General features: G+C 42.1%; 1 protein-coding gene across 4 annotated transcripts in view; it reads left to right on the forward strand.

Annotated features, from left to right (window-relative positions):
- Positions 1–7,526: 7,526 nt before the first annotated feature.
- The window catches only part of WIZ (WIZ zinc finger), a 32,822-nt gene continuing 16,928 nt past the window's right edge, over positions 7,527–23,420 (forward strand). For 3 of the 4 annotated variants that reach the window (XM_075206961.1, XM_075206964.1, XM_075206963.1), the window contains exons 1-5: positions 7,527–7,640; positions 12,156–12,512; positions 12,913–12,970; positions 19,507–21,032; positions 22,683–22,916. In XM_075206961.1, the coding sequence (XP_075063062.1) occupies positions 12,284–12,512; positions 12,913–12,970; positions 19,507–21,032; positions 22,683–22,916 (2,047 nt within the window). In that variant the 5' untranslated portion in view covers positions 7,527–7,640; positions 12,156–12,283. The remainder of the gene's footprint in view (positions 7,641–12,155; positions 12,513–12,912; positions 12,971–19,506; positions 21,033–22,682; positions 22,917–23,420) is intronic. The other variant, XM_075206962.1, reaches the window with a different exon arrangement.

Consider the following 23,420-nt stretch of genomic DNA (forward strand, 5'->3'; position numbering starts at 1 on the left):
AAAAAATAGCTTATAACAATTAATGGGATGTATGTTTTTTTGCATCAACTCACAATGAACACTTGGGAAAAAACAAACATGTTTGTGCACCCTGCACTATAAGTAAGGTGCTCTATAGTTTTTTTTTTTTAAGTCATTTTAGAAATTCTACTTACTGTATGCCCCACATATACTACACCAAAACCTTGACTCCTCACCCACCTTTAAATTTACAGCTAGTAATATAAACTAATATTATCTCTCAGATGAATGACCCAGTTAGAAACTAAACTACTATTAATTGATTTTTTTTTGTTAAATTGTTGTTTAAGTTGTTTGTGCACAGTACACTTGTACACACACCATGCAAGTCACTGCAAATACATAGGATAGTAATGGCATGCACATTTTTTTTTTAATCAGAGAAAATCATAGTAAAATGCCACCTTGCTTTTTATTTTATTAACATTAATAAATCAGTCCCTTGCCCCTAACTGGTATAACTGCAAAGTACACATGTATGGGACCCCCAAAGCTCCTGATACACTCACTGCAGAATGACAATAAATTCACTATTCTAGGTTCGACCCTCTGGATAACTTCTTTAATGAATCCACTGCTCAGTACAAATGTATCGAGAACGTTACTCGTGCTTAACTCGTTATTGCTATTAAAGAAATTGTAAATGCAAAAACTGTACAACAGTATTAAACTGTACTGAAATTATCCTTGTGAAAGATCACTTGTTTTATTATACTGTAATTCACCATTTGAATTGATGTTCGGTTGAAATAATGAATGAATTTTTGTACTGCCCATTGTGCACTATAATTATTATTATTATTATAGATTTGTAAGGTACCACAGTGCTACACAGCTGTGGGCAGTGGGGAAACAGGACATACAAAAACTAGGAACATACAAGGTAGAAAAATGATATGCAGAGAAAACAAAGGGTCTGGAGAGCCCTGCTCACTCGAGAGCTTACATTCTAAGCGGCAGAGGGCACAGCTGAAACAAGAGGAGCAAGTGTGGCTCAGAGTGGAAATTGGGACAGTTGTGAGGGTACATAAGTGTTGGTAGTATAGGGTAGCTCTAATAAAGAACTGGGTTTTCAGAGAACATTTAAAGATTTGAAGACTGTGGTAGAGTCTGATTGGAACAGTAAGAAATTCCATAAGTTGGTAGTGGTATGGGAGAAGTCTTGTAGGTGGGAACAGAAGTGGTTACCAGGGATGATGTATGGCACAGGGTAGAGGGTAAGAGAGAGAGTATTTTGAGATGAGATTTGAGATGTATGAAGGAGTGGATATGTTCAGGGCTTTGCAGGTAAGGGTAATTTGAACTAGATTCTGAAGGACACTGAAAATCTGTGTAGGGATTTGCACAGTGGTAGAGCAGATGTGGAGTGGTAAAAGTGGAAAATCAGTCTTGCTGCAGAATTTAAGGTGGACTGGAACAGATGGAAGTGGGGAGTGGGGGAGTGCCGACAGGATGTTGCAGTAGTCAATGGGGAGATGAGAGTGTTGAAAGCATCGGAGAGTTTGAAGAGGATGAGTGTGGAGAAGTGACCCTTAGACTTTGCTGTAACTAGATCACTGATCACATTTGTGAGTGTTGCCTCAGTGGAATTTTGGGGACAGAAGCCTGATTGCAGACAGTCAAGAATGGAGTTGAGAGGAAAGAAATTGAGACATATAATTGAGGCACTCAAGTATCTTGGAGGTAAAGTGTAGGAGACAAACAGGGCAGTAGTTGGAGAGAAAGGCTGGGTCGAGAGATGTTTTTTTAGGCATGGTGTGTGCGTGTTTAAAGGAGGATGGAACTCTGCGAGTGGAGAGAGACAGTTTGAAGATGTGAGCTAGAAATTGGCATGCAGTGGGGAAATAGGGACGGAAAAGGATCAAGGAGGACGGTAGGGAGGTATGATGAGTGCAGACTTTATCTTCGGTGTCACACTTGAAAGATCTGGGAACTTCCCAAAAGGTTACTCAAGTTAGTGCTACCCTTCTGGAGGTGCGGAGTCTAAAGGAGAGGGAGGTTTTCACCAGTGACTCCCTCAAGGGAGTATGGGCTTGGCGGCTCCCTAACCGTAGGTCGCGGTCTTCACAGAGGGTGACGAGCGAACCTGGGGAGAGAACCTAGTATACAGGGAATAGTGGTTCACGGAGGAGATGGCGGAGTTTGGAAGCCCCTAGAATCTGGATGACAGAGTAGTGAGATTTCTGCAACAGTGGTTGCCGTATAAGTGCTGTGGAGCTGGGAAGCACCTAGAATCAGGATGGCCATGGGATGAGATGTTCTGCAACAGTGGTTGGCGTAAACGTCCTGTGTGCCAAGATCTGCCTGCAGTCCTCTGCATTGCATGCTGCTTATTGGCAGCTTCTACCTCCAGGACCTTGGACTTGTTTTATTATGTTATCTGACAGTACCTCTGTTCACCAGAAGTGCTGCTATTGTGCCTTTTCCTTTGTTATTACTAGGGGTTAACCTGTCTCACTAATTATATCCTGCACCTAGGCAGTGGCGGATCCAAGGGGGGCAATCGCCCCCCCCTAAGAGGGACTTGCTGCCGATGGCTGCACACTATGTGCAGGTCCGTTCGGCAGTGACAGGCAGGGAGAGTGTGTTGCCCGGCTGCTCTGATTGTGTTTTAAACTCAATCAGAGCAGCCAGCCAGCACACTTTCCCTACTTGTCACTGCCGAGCGGACCTGCACATAGTGTGCAGCCGCCGGCAGCCTCAGAAGTCAGAAAGGTGGCGGGGCCTAAATCACCCCGGGTACAATTTTCTAGATCCGCCCCTGCACCTGGGTGTTCCCTACTTATACCTGCCTCTCTTCCTCTCCTGTTGCTGTTCCATGTTGCTCTGTTAATTCCTGCTGCGCTCCTGGTTCACCCGGTTCACCTGTTCCATGGGATCTCTATATTTTATGCTTACCTGCATCAGCAGTGTTCCTGGTATTTGCTTTCTGCATCTCCCTGCAGTCCTCATTCCTACACTATCCAGTTTGTTCCTTCGCGCAATAAACACTGTGTTTTTCACCATATTTCTGGCTCCATAGCTGTTATTTCTGCAGTGAAGGGTGACACTGTGGAGTTGGTAAGCTCTTAGAATCAGGATAAGGAAAAAGGTGTGATGCTCTGCGACAGCCTGTTAGCGGAGTGAAGCACCAGAGCGTGAGGCGCAGACTAAATGCCAGTCCTTCTGGCAGATTGTCAGAAAACAGTGATGAAGATTAGAATAATAATACAGCACAGGGATACTACAGGCTTGCAGAGGGAAACAGGAGCCAAATCCTGGGAACGACTGGTCAGTATGAGAGACCTCAAGATATGGCACTATTTACCTGCAGGAAGTGCCTTTTATAGAGAAGCAGGCCAGCTGATTGGTCAGTCTGTCTGGATAGTGAAGTTGCCGAGTCCAGTGCTCTGGGAGCGGTAGACCAAGTTGGAATAGCTAGAGGTGAACCAGAAGACTAGAGAAGGCGAGCTCAAGGGAGTTTCCATCACAGTGAGTGGGAGATGGGTATGACTCAGAAGGAGCAGTCTGGAGAAAGTAGAATGCCTACTCCACCACCTTGTCTGTTTCTGGATCTGGTGGTGTGGCTGATGAAGACTCCCACATAGGAAAGAGCTGCAAGGCATATTGTATCAGAAGAGGAAAGCTAGGTTCCTGTAATGGCAAGCAGCTTGAGGGATTTTGAAATGAATAGATAATGGATAGAGTGCGTTTGTTAAAAAACAGATCTCATGTTCCAAATTGCACATAAAAAGGGGAAGGAAGGCAGTAGAGATATGTGGATAAGGTGGAGGGTTTGGAAGTACGAGCTGGATGGAAAGTTTTGAGGTGGAACGAAGAGTGTGAGCAGATAGTGGGGGTGGTACAGGGACCAGGGTTGGGTGAGTCTTGTTAGCAGCCAAGAGGAGCAGGGCAAGAAAGAAGATATGCCTGGATGATTTGTAGGTGTGAGGTTTGTTTCTGCTTAAGTAGACCAGTAAGTGAGGTTGGTGCGTATCAAGTGTGCACACTAGTGAGAAGGGAAGTAGTGAAAGGGAAGGGGAAATAATAGGGGAGGGAGAATAGCATGCTGGATATAAAGGAGGAGTGTGGTGAAACAGAGGAGAAAGAGAGATGGTAAATTGAGTAATTGTGGAGTGATTGTGAGCTATGTGGATTAGCCAGGGTAAGTAATGACAGAGTGCGGAGGAACAACTAATCCAACTTTTAGAGACTACTTTACCCCCTTCTGGCTGGGTTAATAGAGTAGGAAGTCTGGGACCCAGTGGGCCAAGCAGCCAAACAGAAATGGCAACAGTAATGACTGTTGAGCTAAGTGGGTCCAGTAGGTGAATAGAGAAGGAAGTTTAGTAGATCCTTAAACAGCCTTGTCTTATGTGTGATGACGCCTCAGTGCTAATGTGTTGTTTAATAACACTATGCACACATTTTTCAAGCTTTATATTTCTGAGAAAAAGTGTAATGTAGAGCACAGAGCTGAGCTAATGTGCAGCTAACTGACATCCTCATGCCGCCATAACGTACAACACTTTCATTCAAACATTAAAAAACCAGAGTGAATTGAAACTGAGAGACACATAGGAGACCTTTCACAAAAGGGGCGTCTGTGGCTGCAGTATCAGAAGTGAATCAAATGGACAACCTGGGTTCTTCAGGCAAGGAACCTATTTTGGCAGCACACAGTCAAGCGGCAGGGACCAATGGTGATAAGAAGGTAATAGCTGGGGATCCCTGGGCAGGAACGGTAGATCGTATAGGGAGTTCTTTAACCTGACAGTCTTTGTTTTAATTCTCACCCTTACAAAACCCATGTCCCAAATATGAACCTGTCCTATCCTGAGCTTTAATCCGACCAAACATTAGCACAAGTCGTAATCCAGAAATAACACTGTATATACATGCAACAATTTTATAAGTTTTAATGAAAATATCTAATTCATAAATCATCTTACAATTGAACAATTTGTGGATAGGTGGAATATACTTATGATACACACATATGTAATCTATTATTCAGAGAGCTTGGTACTTGGGATTTTCCATATAAGGGTTTTTTCATACATTTGGAGCATGAAGTCTAAAATACTAAAACATACATAAAAGTTACCCTTCTTTCCCCACAAAGCTCTTGGCATTCCTCTCTTCATTAAATGGCTTAGCATTCTCCTATTCATCCCGCTTTTTATGGACACTTTTGAGCGACCATCTGACCACACTCTGCAGATGTGCACTTTTGGTTCCAAGTGAGATCACATGATCACCTAGGAGCTTTGTGATTGGTGCTCTGTCTCTACTTTACAGAGGCTTTCTCATTAAATCCTCACCTGTTATAGGTGCAGAGGTGGACACCATGTTCACCTCAGTAAGGTACATTGTCCAGGTGCAGTGACCTAGCGTTTATGTTTCTTGTAGTCTCATACTAACTACAGAAGGAAACACTAGGTGATCATATATGTAAGTATGAAAACTAAAAAAAATTGCAGCAATGATTATTTTTTTAACCCTGGTTTTTGGAACTTTCTGGATGAATCCCCTATATGCACTCTGAGATTTTAAGCATGGGCAGACAGTACATAATACAATGACCACTGTTCAATCTGCCCACACACTGTGTGATACAACTGTTTCCAATTGTTATTCAAAATTTGGACTATTATATTTCTGAACAATCTTTTTTATTAGGTGGCATTATTTAGATAATCCAAATTAGATTTAACCATCGCCAATCATGCACTGTAATCTATAATCACTTTATTGATAAATTCAAAACTTATATTGGCAAACTGGCTTGATATTGACATGTATGTGGCACCAAACAAGCCTGATGCCCAAGAATTATGTGATTGAAATTGATTGAAAATAAAATTGCAAATATCTGCTGGGGTGTGCGGACATTCAACTGCATCATTTTCGATATTGTGTGCCACACATGTAATGCAAATTGTATGAACTCAGTAAGTAGGATCAAAATTAAAAAATGCCGTTTGCCTGTGGGCATTTTAAATCCAGCTCCAAAGCAAGCCTCAGGCAGAGCAATATTATGAGCAATATCAGGGACTTAAAATATTCCAGTATGTGGTGCCCCAAAATCCTACTTACCAACCTTTTTTAAAGTTCTATCCGGGAAATCCCAGGCAGGGGGGTGTGGGTGGAGGGCAGGAGAGGCCAAAATCTTGCGATTCACCGCGAATCACGTCATTTTGACAACAAGAGGCCATTTGCGGGATATTTGCCTGCTCTCCCGGGAGATCTACCCAAATTTCGGGAGTCTCCCGGACATTCCGGGAGAGTTGGCAAGTTTGCCCAAAATGAGAGCAACATCCAATACTAATAATCAAATATAAATCAACTTGATCACTATTGAGCAGGCTGGAAGATGACCGCTTATGACCTATGTCACCAACAAGCCCTAGTGTTTACCTGAAAGTGATTTGGCTATTTGGCCAACACCGCACAGCTGGATCATACCCAATTTGTGTGCATATTCAGTTTTAAATTTGGTAATTTTTTGCCAAATTGGACAAACACTGAGCTATGTGTAGCCCAGACTTGACAGACGTTAAATCTTAAACAGCCTGAATATATTTGTAGGGTGGAATTTAAAGAACACTGAATATGAGCGCAGAGTAGCCACATATGCAGTGTGATCCAGATGTATGGTGCTTGAACGTCATGATATTTGCAATATGGACACCCATGTGCTTAACAGGATAATGACTGACTGGATTGCATTATAACTGAGCTCTATTTTATTTACTTTGCCCTCTCAAATTTTACAAATCTGAAACCTGCCAACATTTGAACCAGTGAAAATATGAAAGGGGGCATTGATGAAAACCGGTGTTTAGGAAAAATAATTGTTACTGATACCAATCAGAGTCTGTCCTTTTTCTGGTGCCATTTAGAAAATGAAAACAAATGCCTGACTGATTGCAATTAGCTGCATCAACCTATTCCCTGTGCACTAGTTTTTTGTTTTTTTTAAATAATTATCCCACCAAATATTAATTTTATCCTGTACAACTCTCTGGAGACTGTACCTTCTCATGCCCATGTCTCCCTATGGCTCTTTTCACATTTTCCCCCCCACTTAATTACCAATTAAAATGATCCTGAAGGAATTAAGTAATTTTAGTTAAAATAATATTCAAACTTTATCAATTATGAAATTCAGCCCAGGTTAATTCTGTTGGGAAATTAATGGGGGCATGGCTGGAGTATAGCAATAAGACCTGTATAAATTCAGCTATTGTGAGAGCAAAGGTATATTAGGGGACCCTGCAAACAAAAAGGCCAAATTAGACTCTGACTTATGTCTCAACAACTTTAAAAGTCTCAGTAAATGCCTGAGACACAGCATTTCCGCCCTGCCATCCTCTAGCATCATCCTCATCACCCCAGCAGGATCCTAGGCTGCATTAATCCTTTCTTCCCTTGGCCACGCCCACAGGCTTGCCTCCTCCAACATGGTGCCGCCAATGGATGTTCGTCTCCAGTGACGTCACTCTCCCGCGCCCTGTCTGTGGCTCAGCTCCCCCCCCCCCCCCTCTTGTCTCCTGTCTCCGGACGGAACGTCTTGCACCGGAGCCGCTCTTAAAGGGGAAATGCACCGAGACCGAGCCCCGACACCCAGCCGGGGGGTGAGGCACCGGGTTGGGCATTGGGAGGAGATTGGAAAAGGGCGAAACAGGCACTTTCCCACCTGTCATTAGGAGCAATACTGCGGGGCTGAGGGGGCAAGTGTATAGCAGGGGGCTATCTATTCACAATTCTAGGCTGCTAGGAGACTGTACCTGATGTGTGCAGTGACCATCAGCCCATCTCTTACTTTCATCTGGCCAATGTGTGTGTAAAAATAAAACTAATAATATATTATCAAATGAATACACTCCTAGATCTTGTAGAATGTAACCACATTCTAGAAGACCTGCGAGTATATTTGTTTGACTTGTATATTTTATTTTTTATCTATACTCAGGTATTATGTTCTCGCTATATGCAAACATCCCTGTTAAATGTATGTATTATACAGTAGCTGTTTTTTTTAAAAAAAATGTATTTGTGTATACATAATACCTATGAAAAGGATACTTTCAACCTTAACTTTTATTATTTTATGACACAATGTATTTAGGCAAGTAATTTTTCCCAAGTACAATAATCTGTACTTTATTATTGTTATAGATGTGTGTGTATGTATGTATGTGTGTGTGTGTGTATATATATATATATATATATATATATATATATATATATATATATATATATATATATGATGTGTAAGAAAGAAATTGTGTTATGAAGTTCAGTCCTAAGTATTCCAACACCAAGGATTGTGTGGACATATATCCTCTTAAATCAGTCTTGAACTGGCTGTTGGATCAATTGAGGACTGTACATGTCAATATTGCTTCTGAAGTCATCATGTTGTCATGCCTGAAAGGTATATATTTAGTCTTGTGAGAACGCAGAACTTTGTTTTGCATGTGTTCATGGGAAAGGGAAGAGTTGCTGATTGCTTAGGATAGGCACGCGCACCCTGTCTTAGGTTATAGCCTGTGATGCTATCAAAATTGCCATTGGCATCTTTCTAGACTTTGGTCTCTTCTGTACTTAGCCATTGACTTTTCAAGGGGATGTTCAGCTACACTTTGCTTTGTTGCCCTAGTATATGACAACAGATAAACTAAGTTTTGTGCACTGCATATAACTATCTAAACCGCAGGTTTGTTGTCGTTCCTAAGGGTAACAAATATGAAACACATTTGCCAAAACAAGAGAATTACCGTATTTCCCCATGTATATGACGCTCCACTGTATAAGGCACACCTATATAAATCATGTGAAAAAATTGAGAATAAACATTATACTCAATTTTTTCACAGAGTAATTGTGCAGAATATACAGAGGAGAGACAACGCTATAGTCAATTGTGCCTTACCCTGTCAGATGCTTCCTCTGTCCAGTAAAGTCTTCTGTCTTCTATCAGTCTGATGCTGGAAAGCTGCTTAAAGTCCTCTTCGCGATGACCGGATGTCCTTTCAGGACAAAAACACCAAATGCAGAAACCGGAAATGTGCATTCCAACTGCGGTTCAGGCACCACATCCGGTCATCGCGAAGAGGACCTTAAGCGACTTTCCAGCATCAGGATCAGACGGACAGAAGAAAGGAGACTTTACCGGACAGAGGAATCATCTGACAGGGTAAGTGCTACTACCCCTGTATAAGACGCACCCAGTTTTTAGACCCAAAATTTTGGGGAAAAAGGTGCGTCTTATACATGGGGAAATACGGTACTTATATAATTTTCTCTTTTACAAGACTGTCTGATTGTGGTCATCCATTTAAAAGTAGAGGCATAAATAAAGCATTGCAATATGTACTGAATAACTGTAGTTTTTCTAATGGAACTAACTACTTGTGATGTAGTTGTGCACCATATATATTTTATATGCATAGAATGAAATGGCCTCCCTAGCACACCTGTGTGTTTGTAACATAGACCCTAGGCATTGCAACTTCATTTTACCAATTCATTTTGTTTTAAATCCTTTAAGTATGTGTGAAACTTATGTTTTTAAGTTTGGATAGGCAGCGTTTCTGTCCACGGTAGGGCAACAAGCAAATGTAAGGTTGTACTGGTACCTTTACCCTGCCTCTTTCCCAGTGTCTTGTTAGGCCGGCCACACAAACTGTTCCTGCTGCTAGGCACAAGCACCAGACAACAGGATTAATGTCCAATTTGCTCACACACATAGGTTTTCATGTTGTATGAGATCTCACCGTATGGCCTCACTGGTGGCATGGCTGGATCATTTTGTAGTACCACTGGAACCAGTTAGTGCTGTCAAAAGATGACTGATCACACATATCAGTAGGCCTAATCTGATGTCATCTGCCAAATGCATTATTATCATGCATTTGTATTTTCTAATTTTCTAATATGTGCTGCAAATACACACACTGTGATATTGCAGCACATATTAGATAATGCAGCCTCATGATCAAGTTTTGCAGACATCACTGTTTGTTTACTGATCTTCCCCGTTGATATTTGCATGTAGAGAACTTAATCCTAGTCTGCTTTTGAAGGATTTTCAGTTGTGACGGTCAAGTGTTTGCTGTAGAGTGACTAGACATGGAGAACACAGAGTTCATCTTGAAAGCATAAGAATATTACTGCACCATTTCTTAGGTGGAGGTCCGCTAACTCCGTGAACACAATTGAATACTCTCATCCTATTTAGGTTTGCTATTCGATCTAGGCTGCAGATATGACACTTGCCCAACGTAACTGTTTCAGATGTTAATTTGAAACTAACTTTCAAATTAACATGGATTTTTTTTTTTAATTTGTAATTGTTGGGTAGATTAGGAGAAATAATGTCATTTTATTCTGCAAGACAAAAGAAAAAATCTTGACATGGATGCTTTCTCTCAAACTTTGTTTCTAGCCAAGTCTAGTAATTTACGGAAGGGTAATATCTGGAAACCTGGTTAACTATGTGAACAAGGTTTGTTAAATGAGCAATTGCCTGGTACTAGATGTTTCTTCCTAAGAAGACTTGAGTGGTTTTTACGCATTAGACAAAAATCATATTAAAGGAATATTCTCCAGGAAAAATAAGTTATTTCTATATTTGAGTTTAAAGTGCTCCTGAAAACTATCAAATGGAAAACTTACTGGGGAGGGGCATTGACACCCACATGGCTTGTTTCATACAAGCTGAGTAGGAAGATTAGGGGAGTGCGATGTGTGCCTCGGATCACATGATAAACCTCATTCTGATGAGTCCCACCTTTTGTTTTCACTGTTGCTGTATTTTTTTTATTCAAGCCCATGGAATAAACCAATAGGAGCTGTGTTTCAGCGCTTAGATTTTTAAGGACGATTTCTCTGAGTGTAACAAGATACTGCTTGACCACCCATGGGATATGTTTAGGTACGATGGCCTTGCCTACCCTCTCTCCAGGGTTCTTGAGAAGAGCTTGGGTTTAGTTGGGTCTAGCCTAGTTCCTCAGCTTCCTCAGAACACGGGAGAGGCTGAGAAGACCGCTGGTCCTGCTATTGAAGCCCAACAAGTCCTGAATGGTCTACTAATGCTGGTAGTGAGACAAACTAGGATTATAATTAAAATTATTATTATGATTTATCTTCTTTTTATAACTTTTCCATGCATGCCTTAACAATATGGAAGTATATACTATACATCAGTAGATATTGTTTAATTAATTTTACCTTTAGTAAGATAATCATTGTTTGGATTGTACATGATGGTGAAATGTGACTTACAGCAATCATCATTTATCTATCTTGGGTCTTTCTCAGACTAGGGCTAAATATACAGTACTGCCTGCAATTGTCATATGCAACCACTCCATAATGTAGCAAAAGAATATTGACTGGTCTCTTGAACTTATTACATTGCATTTGTCTGTTGGGCGGCATGCACAAAGGGCTGGTAAATGCTTTTATACCTGTACTAGAAGTTGCTTTCCAGAAGTAACACAGAAAATATACCCTTACAACTTATAAATTAGATTCCATTAGGACACATTTGGCACTCTGTGCTTGTTGCTGGGAGCCTATTGTCTCTTATTGACCAGAGAAGGATGCTCTCAAAATCAGTACTGAAATTAACACAACAGCCAATGTATTTTTCTGATCTAGAAAGGACCAGTTTGTTATACGTGGAATGCAAGCTTGACAATGTTATAACCTCACAAGTTGGTTAACAGTCTGGTAGTTAGTGATCATTATAACTGTAAGGAACATTCTTTTTGGCTGTTGCAGGGGAGAAGCCTGGATGTCTTTGTTAGTTCTACTTCTGGCGTACTAGTAAGCCCTCCAGTACAAGGAGTACACTTTGGCACATCCATGTGAATGGGTTGCAAGTGTAACTTTTATTCATATCTAGTTTTTCAACCCATTTATTAAGCCATGTTACTTTTTTTCTGGGTTTTTTTTGGTAAAATTTAATTTTTGCGGGAAATGTCTATCGTTTGTATTTACTAAACTGTAATAGAAATCATTAAACTAATTCTCTTCTCAACTTTTGTTTTTCTTATTTTCTTTCTCCCCCCTACTTCTCTCCATCTTCTTAATTGGCTCTTGTTGTTTTTCTCCCTGTGATGTCCTACCCCGTCAACTAGATATCACATACGTTTGTCTTTGATTTCACTCTGGTGTGCTAGGTCCCCCACCCACCCCACTTCCATTCTGTTGTCCTCCATTTTGTCTATCTGGTCCTCCATCTTCCTCTCTTTAAACCTTCTTCCTCATGGAGGATGTTCACCCCTCGTACCTCTCTGGACAGGATGATGTGGATAATCTACCCTACCCAATTACATCCATTGGGCAAAATGAAACTTGTGTGCCGATGCCAATCCCTGGAGGGGTGGAGATTGTCCTCGTGGGGGGAGGAGAACCCACAGTTGGAACGTATCCTGAAGAGACCAATGTCCTCACATCTTACTCTCACATGGGATTTAGAGAGGAGAACAGAGAAGGTGAGCCGTTTGGTGATCTAGATATGACTTTCAATTTCTTTCCCATATAGAGTTATGTTATTGCTACTTTTGGAGGAGGTTTTTTGTTTTTTTGTGGCCTAGTTCAGTGCTCAAGATCTTTAGGTCTGACCCCCTTACTTACTAATAACGGATAAAAGGTCTGGGCATATCCATGGATCTATATAGTCATAAAACCAAAAGATTTACTGCTGACCCTTAACAAGATGTCACAATTTTGTCCACCTTCACATGAAGGTCCCACTCTCCTAAAAAAGGCCATAGATAGAGATGTCTTGCTAATGTCTTTGTTTAATCTTAGAGAGCTAAGTAGCCAGGGAACAGTACAGACATATTATTTCCCAATTTGATTTGTGTCATAATGATTTATCTTGTCCTTTAGGCATGAGACTGACCCATCACAGGGATCCGAATGAAATCAGTTGTGGCATCATGGGGCGGTAAGGACTCGTGTGTAGTTTTGCTAGTTTTGTGGGTAGTGGGCATTATGTGCTTAGATGGAATGTTCAGATTAAACAGTAACCTGAAAAATGTTTCTTTGCTTAATTGTGCCCAGCAAACGAACTCCCCAGATCCTTTCCCTTGGCATTCCCTATCACCTATCCGCCATACCACTACCACTATTTACAGTGTGTGTATATGTAACCTGCCGTTACTCTGTCACTTGATACTCAGTGACTGCAAGTGGCAACTGCGCACCAGTTGTAGAGAGTAGTCGCTGCCAACACCAGGCTACTTCACAATAATCTGGAACCGCTTATTTCTGAGTGTTGTGTGTACCTGCTGCAGCACCTCTTTGTTGGTCACTGTGGCTGGTTCTTCCAGACTCTGCTTACTTAGGGTCAGGAGAACAGGCAGAGTGTTGACTCATGAAGCTGGGTTCAACACAGGACAACTGGGGAATAGATTTGAGTGTTGGGCCTTATATGTAGGTCACAGGATTACAGCAGATAATAGGTGCTGTGCAGGATCTTGTAGAATAACTGATGTTTTTTGCAGCCCTTACAAGGACTCTGTTATACACTCCTATGTGGTGGTGATGATCACCCAGGAGTACAATATAGTACACACAGAATACAGCAACATGTGCTCTCTATATAGAGCCAAAACCAGTCTTCACCCCTGCCATAAATACAAATAAGCACTTGAAATTCTGCACCAATCCAAGTGGATCTTTCAGCAGGGTGTCCAATCTGGGAGAGGGAATAGACTGCAACCAATCGGGACTAGATTTGACTAGGCCAATGGACAGAGACTTTATGCTCATTCCCAGGTCATTTCTCCCGTGGATTTGAAAGAGAGCAGGCCTCTCCATGTTAACTGAGGTTACAACACAGGGATATTACATACTGCTTGCAACCTCCTAGTAGCTGTGTTGAGATTTGTAGTGTTATTTGTTTACTGTATTGTATTGTTATACACATACTGTCCTGTTGTTTACCCTCTGTACGACGCTGCAGACCTCATGTGGCACCCTATAAATAAATGATGATGATATCACTGTTTAGCATTGAAGGGTAGCTCTAGCCACAGGAAGCAATTATCTAAAATTGGGATCCAAGCACAATATACAGCAATCTGGGATTTCCCAAATCAGTTTCCCTATTATCTCTAACACACATGCTTGTTTTTATTGCACCATGAGAACCCATGTCTGGAACATGCCACAAAGGGACACCCCTTTCCTAATGCCCTGTTGACTAAACAATCATATGGATTTGTTTAGGAACTGTTTGTAATGAAATTGAATAGTGATAGCGCTCAATTGCCCTATTGTAATCGGGTATTTATGGAGTGAGTGGAGGTTTTGTGCTTGTAATCTATAGCTCCACGATATTAGTCCTAATGTTCAATGCAGGATCAAGGGAGGAAGAACTACAATAAAAATATAACTTCCATTAAATGTGCAACAAAATGCCCATAAATATTCATAAAATATTTGAAAGAAGGTCTAACGATTCCTCTGTTGTTATGAGGTAAAAACAGCAAATGTAGAAATAAAATAACAACCATTTAATTCCACACAACACAATGTGGTAAAATAATGACCAAATACAGATGAGAAATATATGAACAGTAAAAGAGGTGACAATACTATCAAATTAAAATCCAAAACTCACATCATAAATAAAAGATCAAGGGCTAGATTTACTAAGCTGCGAGTTTGAAAAAGTTGGGATGTTGACTATAGCAACCAATCAGATTCTAGCTTTCATTTATTTAGTACTTTCTACAAAATGACAGCTAGAATCTGATTGGTTGCTATAGGCAACATCCCCACTTTTTCAAACCCGCAGCTTAGTAAATCTAGCCCCCAGTGTCCAAAAACACACCATAAATAAGTCCAATACATGCTGGTATGATATTTGCCTGGGAAAGCCTTGAGGAAAAAAGGGAAAGATAGAGCCTGTGTAGTAGGTCCGATAGGGAGAAGTCTTTGACCAACCTTAAAACCTGAATGTCCGCAAAAGGGTAGGGGGAGTCCAGTAGTTATCCTTTGGATGTATCCTGGTCAGCAAGAATGTGGGTGCCCGTGTATATACAACAGTGCTTGAGAGCGCTTACATCGGTAATCCTCAGGTAGTGGTGAAATGGTGAATAGGGAGTAGTAGGCAGCGTGCGTTCCACAGTGGAATGCACGGCACTTCCGGTATGATGACACTTCAGGTATGACGTCAGAGAGAGGATGTGTTTCCAACGCGTTTCATTCGCTTAGCGAATTTCCTCAGGGGAGCATAATCGTTAGTGCACTAAGACAGACGCACCCTGTCTGTTTGCTCTGAGGAGGAACATTTAAAAAACATCTATAAAAGTGTGTTTCCACAACAACGATTATGCTGCCCTATAATTGAGGAACAGTTTGTCACCACGGGTACCACTTGAGCGTTTCAGTTTGACTTAGATCAAAGAATTAACACAGAATGCATGGTGAAGAAGTTTCCATGTATTCCGGTCATCTGAGGACATTTATACACCAACATCTAGCCATGGCTAGTCAAACAGGTTACAATCATGATCAACCTCTGCGTATACATTCAAATAATTTTTATTTCCATTTACAGCTTTATGTAGAACTTCACAGCTAACCAGTTTTGATCTCTCTTGTAGTTCAGTCATGATACATGTGACGCAATAATGCTTTCCGGGCACCCAGTATTTCTGAATAAGCTTATCACATCCACAGCTTGGATCTCATCTCTGTCCCAGGATTTTTTCCACACTTCTTTACGACCTGAAAGGAAGCAGCGTTGTCCATTAAGAATTTGTGAAAAACAGAGAAAGCAACATGCTTTTGCATAACAAAACTATGTGCTACCCCAACATTGGGAAGCATTGGCTGGGCATTTGTCCCGTGTTGCCAGATCCAAACACCGTCTCCCTCCTGACAGGGAAGTGTCAACCGATCACATGCCCACTTGTCTCACTTTTTCAGGGGATTGCTCGTCCTCTGACTCGTCACTCTGTACCTGGACCGGTTCTAAAGAAAGAATAGTTATTTAACTGACCGTGGTGAAAGTCACAACAATACATCAGATACATGATATCCGACTTGCTGTCGGGATCAATGTCCATCTCTTTCAAATTCTTGCTGTTGAATTCAGCCAGTCTTACCCTTCTCTAGAGCCTTTAATAGTTTGCTGATCTTGGCAAGTTGGAGGGTACCTTCTGAAAGGCCGGTTATGCTACCGGACCCTGATGTTGTGCTCAAGGAAGCCTGCAAATTGATTAAATTCAGTGTCGTTTAGGTTGAGAACCTTTCAAAGAGTGGCAGCATACTTTGGAAGTTTCATGGAAGACCGTGTTTGGGGACTTTTAGCTCCACACTCTCTGGCCGGAAGGCGTATGCAATCGTAGCCTCTGACATGGGACCATGCAGCTGGTCTGGCTAACATATATACATTGTCTGCAGCCACTCCACATTCTTCATGCTTGCGTGCAATTGCTGGTGTCGGCTAGATTGTAACTTTTCTTATTACTTTTCAGATTTCAATCTGTGTAAACTGCCAGCAGAGTTCCTTCTCAAGCTCGGAAAGCGCTAGGGCAATATGGAGATAAAAGCATCTCTTGAAGGGAAAGTAGTCAACAGCATCTTGGAAACTTACTCTTCCCTTCATAGATTGAATAAGGTCACCCATGCCAAGGTGACCTTTGCAAGCAATGCCCAGTTTTTCAGCGCAGGCTATGCTTGCTCTTTCTCATCGAGATGCAAGTGCATCTTTTTCACATCTTCATTGAAACGTAAGAGCTGAGCTACGTTTCGCTTCAACTCCTTAAGAGATTTTAAGGCAGCCGATGAGATCGGTTCATGGAACACCTTGTCTTATAGATCTTCCTGGCATAGCATGCGTTTTCCACTGCAACAGTGTCACCATCCATCATTTCACAATGCTCAATAGCTTTTGCAAGCCATGCCCGACCTTCATTGCCAGCAAGGTTGTCCTAAATGTACTGGTTTGATCGTCCTAGTCAGCTACCAGCTTCATTGCATCTACTACATGCAGAAAGTTTGATGGAATGGTCAAGTCTTCCATTTTATCACAAGAGGTGGCTCTTCTGCCATATAACAGTAGCCTTCCCATTTCTCAAATCTTCTGACTGATGTACACGGGTTTGATGACCTCTTACCCAACGCGGTTGAAGAGATGCTGCCTCATTTTTGACTGAACAAATTTCATCTGGGGTCATATCGCTCAAGAACTTCTAAAAGTCATCAATGAAGTCAGGTGGAACACAGAGACTGGACTTTATCTTGTATCTGCACAGATATTTTCTGGCAAGCAGCACAGTGCATAAACCGTGCATTTGTCTGGTAGTTTGCATGGAATCAGAACACCACGTCCTGTCCTTATCACTTCAGAGTTGTGTACAAAATTGCCTTTATTATGAATTTGATGCACCTTTCTTTCGAGTGCTTGGGAAATTTCATGGCCTAGGCAACTTCAGTCTCATTACGGTGAACAAGCCCCTCTCATAAATAGCCTGGCATATCGAGCTTCTCATAGTAAGGGCAGAAGGGCTTTTTGTTGTACGCACTGGAGCCAGCACTTTTTTTTGTTAAAAAAAAATAATCTTTTTGCCTTCTGTATTTACAAGACTACGGCCATCGGGTCGAGAATGCGTATAACGTGTCTGTGTTCCTTTAGTTTGTTCTACTACCACACAATGGCACATCACTGCTGATATTGTTGGTGTCTGAACCACTATCCTTTGAAGGGTCAGGGACCTTCTCGTCTCCAGGCTGTATTCAGAGCCACTATTGGGCTGTGTCATGACCCACTGCCCTCGCTTTCCTTTTGGCAGAAAAGGATGTGACCGTAGCTTATCCCTGTTATATGTAACAGGGCAGGAAAGCTGCAATCTCCTTCACTTCTGGTGCATAGTCGAAGTGCGTATGAGCCTGCTGTTCTAACGACATCCAGTAGAATGTCGCTACCACACGCACACTTTTGGTACAACAAAAGTGACTCATTGGGGCATGCCAATTAGCAAGGTCTCCTGCATGGACTAGCGCAAGTAAGTATCGTGGGGACTTTATTTTTTGTCCCCAAAGCCTTGGTGTGTAAACAGGTCAGTGTCCCCAAAAGTATAGGAATAAAAGTATACATGCACACACACAATGATGTTCCCCCTGCTAGCAAAGGAATGTAATTGTCAAGGTGATACCTTCCCTCTTATCCTGACCACAGTCAGATGCTGATTTACATGTGCTTTCCTGTTTCCGAATGTTATGCAAACAAGCAGCAGTATCTTCCTGCAATGCATTACAATCCAATAATATACCCCAGGCACACTCTGACAATAATAGAAATAAATTCATACAATAAGTTATCCCTTTTCAGTTTCATGTGGGGGAAGTTGGATCCAGCCACAAATATAAATTACATTTCCACTGCTCCCTTGTCCCCACAATCCCACAAGGTCAGAAATAATCTTCCAAAGACAACTCCTCTCCCACCCCCACCAGCAGTTGTATAACTTTAGGCCCTAGCATACCAGGCATGCTGGGGCTTGTTACACAACAACTGAAGGGCCACAAGAGGATGAGCACAAAAATTCTGTAAGAGGAGCATGTGCTGAGTCCTTATTAGAGAATCTCTGCACGTAATAGCAGGAGCGCTATAGTACACAACCGTGCATGTTTTATGTGGCTTGAGCTGCCCTATAAAGTGTAGCCTTCACCATTGGTGGATTGAGTGCGCATGGCTTCCTCTTCACAAGCAGAGCAGCACAATGCGGCACATGCTTCCCAGCTTGCCCTGCAACCGGGACAAAGCCCTGACAGTGTGGGACATTTCCCCAAAATTACACGTCCCACCAGAATTGCATAGTTCACAGACTGTTTGGTTCTCTTACCGGTTTGTGCAGCTTTCACTACCTGCTGGTGTCTTAGGCTGTGTGGCAGCCTAGCTGGGTCCTGGAATGTTTGGAAGCTGAGCAACAAGTGAACACTTTAGTCTTCTCTCCCCATGACCAGCCCCAACATTTAAATCAAAAGCAACCATGTTTAAATAATCCACTCAGACTGAGTTGCGGTAAATCGTGCATAAGGGCATCGAAGGGAAGAGAAGACTATTAATGGCAAATGTACTGAATAGCGAGCTCTACAACCACACTAACTAACATCAGAATAGAAACTAGACAAGTATATTTTTATAAACGCATCTCTTATTCATCCCCACATTTTTGTTATCGGTTTTCATCTCTGGCTCATCTGTATGTGTCCAATTTTGAAGTGACCAGAAATTGAATAACTTAGCAAATAAATACCTTTTGAATGCTCACAGTAGTATGAATTCTTGAGATAAGTGCTAAGCATAGGAATGGAGGTAGTCTGTAAGTTAGACTTAGATAGTTGAAGGAGAAGGGTCCCTCAACGGCTCAGAGTTGTTAGGAGAACTCTGACGATAATGGCATGCTATAGCCTAACCTTTATTTTTAACCTCCTGGTTTATTTTTCTTTTCTAATTTCTTACAGCTCAGAACAAGACCACCTCTCTCCTAAATTTACTCTTTCACCTCCTGATCATCAGACCTTACACCACATTGCATCACACCAGTCCAGCACTCATGCCACTTCCTGGGGATTTTCGGCTACAGACGCTCAGGAAGAAGTTGAAAGGGAATCTGATGAAATGACTTCAGAGGAGCAGTATTTGCAGAATAGAAGGATAGATTGGGCTTCAGGTTTAGAAGATGTAGAAAGTCATTCACAGCTAATCCTGGCAAGATCAGACCCAGCAGCCATTAACATGCCAGCATTCAGAAGAGCCCTACAGTTAGGAACTGCTCATGAGACTTGGCAAGGGGGAAACTACTCAGAAGAGGATGCACACGTAGAGGTGGAAGAGGAAGAAGAGGAGGAAGAGGGTTCTGTCTATACTTGTATTGAGTGCAGCATTTACTTCAAGAAAAAAGCCCACCTTTTGGAGCACATGTTTCAACACTCCCAGGAAGGAGAAGGAGAGGGGGTGCAGGCAGGTGAAGGTCCTCACACCTGTGGGGAGTGTGGGAAGGGATTTGTAGATGAGGAGAGTCTGGAATCTCACCGCCAACTTCATCAGGAGTCCAGACAGAAAATAATAGAGGAAATTAGCAAATTAGAGAGTTTGACAGACGAAGGACGAGATGCACGTTTGCAGTGCCCTAAATGCCTCTTTGGTACAAACTCTTCCAAAGTTTTTGTTCAGCATGCAAAGACCCATGTGAAGAAAGTTGGAGGGGACACGCGAGGAACCCCAACATCTATCAGAGTGTCATCTGAGGTACTAGATGAAGGGGAAACTTCAGAACCAGGAAATGAAGAGATATGGAAAAGCCCAGAAGCAGAAACTACAGTTGAACAGGGGTGGAAAGCAGAATTACCTGCAGTGCAGGGTCCTAGTAAGACTAAGAGAAAGACTCCAACTAGTGAAGACCCTGAAAGTTCTCTGCACGATAAGCAATATAATGATGGAGAACGTGATAAGCCCACAAAGGCCTTCCAATTGCCAGAGGCTGCAGTAAAACTGAAGAGCAAATTTCAACAGACTCTGAGAGCTGGTGGGGGAGGTGAGGAAGACCAGAGACGACAACTGAGAGAGGAGGTGGCTGTTGTCCTACTAGAAAATATTGGCTCCAAAAAAAGGAGAGCTAAGGCTCCTCAGGCTTGGGGTTATGGGAAAAGGATTTCTGCAAGTAGCAGAAACCTGATTTCACGCAGTTCCCTCAACCACCATCTAGCCAGAGATGACTGGACAGAAGATGGGGAAGATGATGTACCCTTGGATGTCCTATTAATGGATCCCAAATATGCAAGCCAGCTTGAAGCCCTTGGACTAAGGAGTGAGGAACGGGAGTGTCCATATTGTCCTGATCGCTTCCACAATGGGATAGGTCTGGCCAATCACGTCAGGGGACACTTAAACCGCGTCGGAGTCAGCTATAATGTACGGCACTTCATATCGGCTGAAGAAGTGAAGGCTATCGAACAGAACTACTCCTTTCAGAAGAAGCGCAAGAAAGGTGAGAGATTAGTTGTCGTGTATTTGTCTGGAAATGTCTGATTAGTGAGAGTGAGTCAATGGTCCAGTTATTTTATACCACAGTTGATAGTCTGCTGTCAACTTTTAATATTTATATATTAATAGTTTTCACCAATAGCACTGTAAATTTTAAAAGACCAGTAACCTCAAACAATATTTTGTATTCCAATGTTAAAGAAAACATAGGGCTGGATCTATTAAATTATCCATTTTACAGTCCCTTTCTAAAATATATATACAAAGGTTCTTCTATAACCTCATTTGCAGCAAAAGGATAATAATGGATATAAACTGACACTTTGCTGCTTGTCTATTATTAAGCTTAAATAAACAAATATTGTGAAAATGTAAAGAAAGGTGCTTTTATAATTTATTCCAATATCCATATTTTGTCTGCCAGGCTAAACTCGCATGATTTAGCTTCATAACCTAGAAGTATTTATACACGATCAAGATATTGAAACTCTTATGATAAGTGATATAGCTCTGTAGAGCCAATGGTGGATTTAATTTGATGATGTGTTTGATGTTATTGAGCCTTTTAAGTTTATCTCTGATTGCAGTCTAGTTTAACTTTTATTACGTTTTATTTTCTCTATTATCTGTTTTTTTTACATCTATTTAGCCAGCTGTGGTAGTCTTAAAGAAAAAATTATGTTTATTGCAGATTGCTGATGATCGTTTTGTCATGTAATAATTTTGCATGTGAGCAATGTGAACCAAATTGAATAGCACATATAGAACATGTAGACTGGGCTACATAACAATACCAGTACAAGCTGTACAGTTTGGATAAGCTATTTGGTGGACAGATGTTTAGCATAGGTGGCTAGGGTAGCCAGCTTGTATAGTGGGAAGCCAGTAAAACTGCTGGGAGTAATTAATGTTGCTGTGGTCGTGGTATGTGGTCTGAGAAAAGGTGACCAGGAGAGTTTGCTTCAGTGGAATGGCATTGTTAATGGCCCCAAGAGGTCAACAGGGCCAATAAGAGTTATTGAGACCAAAAATGGTTTCTGGCTTGAGGAAGGACCATAAGGTGCTGACAGACCTAGCTTCAGTTCAGTAGTCTACCAGGGTTGGGAGCAGAGAAGTTAATGTGGGTTGAATTTATTTTCAGGGACTGGGAATGTTCCTGAATAGAAGGGGATTTAAGTATGGAAGGAAAGTGAGAGATAAGCCATTTTTTTAAAATTATTACTAATGTATTGGGATGTCTGAGGAGTCGTCCTCGCTAATGCAGAAGGAAAGGAGACTATGATATAGAATGGAATGGAGTGTGGGTCAGCACAGCAGTGGTGGATTTTGGAGGTGAGGCATTGTGACTAGTTGGGTAAACTGGACACAAGTTTTACAGCAGTGGGACAGGTGAAGCACCCGGCCTCAGTGGGGCAGCAGCAGGGCTGATCTGACATTGGTGACAGGACCAGGCTGAGTAACACAAGGCACATTAGTGTGAGCTAGATGGGCTGAGCAGAGCAGGAGGAAGGTGAGCCAGGCTTTGTACAAGAGGCCGGGTGAGCAACATTGAATAACACAGGAGGATGGTGAGACAGGGTTAGTACCAGAGGAGGCCGGGTGAGCAACGTTAAGTAGCACAGGACGCCAGGTGATCTCGTCTCCCCCTCTGCAGTGGCGAACTTTGACCCCAGTACCTTCAGCCTGATGCGGTGTGAGTTCTGTGGTGCTGGTTTCGACACTCGTGCTGGCCTCTCCAGTCACGCCCGTGCCCACCTGCGAGACTTTGGTATCACCAACTGGGAGCTCACAGTGTCTCCCATCCATGTCCTTGCTCGACTGCTAGCCCGCTCACCCGGTCGTCCACTGCCCCCCTTTCCACCCTGGCACCAGGACAATGACACAGACGGTAAGAAGCCTTTGTGCCTGTTTATGCCATCACTGATGACATCACATTGCATCATCACCAGCCTGCAATCAGACCCAAGTGTGTATCCTGGCTTTATCCCTTCCCTGCTCTAACAGCCTTTTTCTACCCCAGCCCCTTCAGCACCTTTCTTCCTTCTACCCTTTTGTAAGCATAACTTTCACTAGCAGTGATGATGTCACAAGTAGATATGTCTCCTGTGACATCATCACATGGCCGTCCTCCTGGTCTAGCGCATGAAGATTGAAAATTGCACTAGACATATGAGTTTATTGCTGTTTAGACGTCCTGTCCGTATTTACATTTTTTTTAATGATAATACATAGTTAGTTCAGCCAATCTTTTGATGTTTTGAAAAAAAAAAATTGTTTGCCGTGTTTCCAGGAAAATTCACCGCAGACAGCTCTGGTGACACTTCTCTGTTGCCAAAACCCCTGGAGAAGTTTAAACTGCTCACAGATGTGTCTCTAATAAATGCAGTGGAGC

This window comes from Mixophyes fleayi, chromosome 4 (assembly GCF_038048845.1).
Source record: "Mixophyes fleayi isolate aMixFle1 chromosome 4, aMixFle1.hap1, whole genome shotgun sequence".
Lineage (NCBI taxonomy): Eukaryota > Metazoa > Chordata > Amphibia > Anura > Limnodynastidae > Mixophyes > Mixophyes fleayi.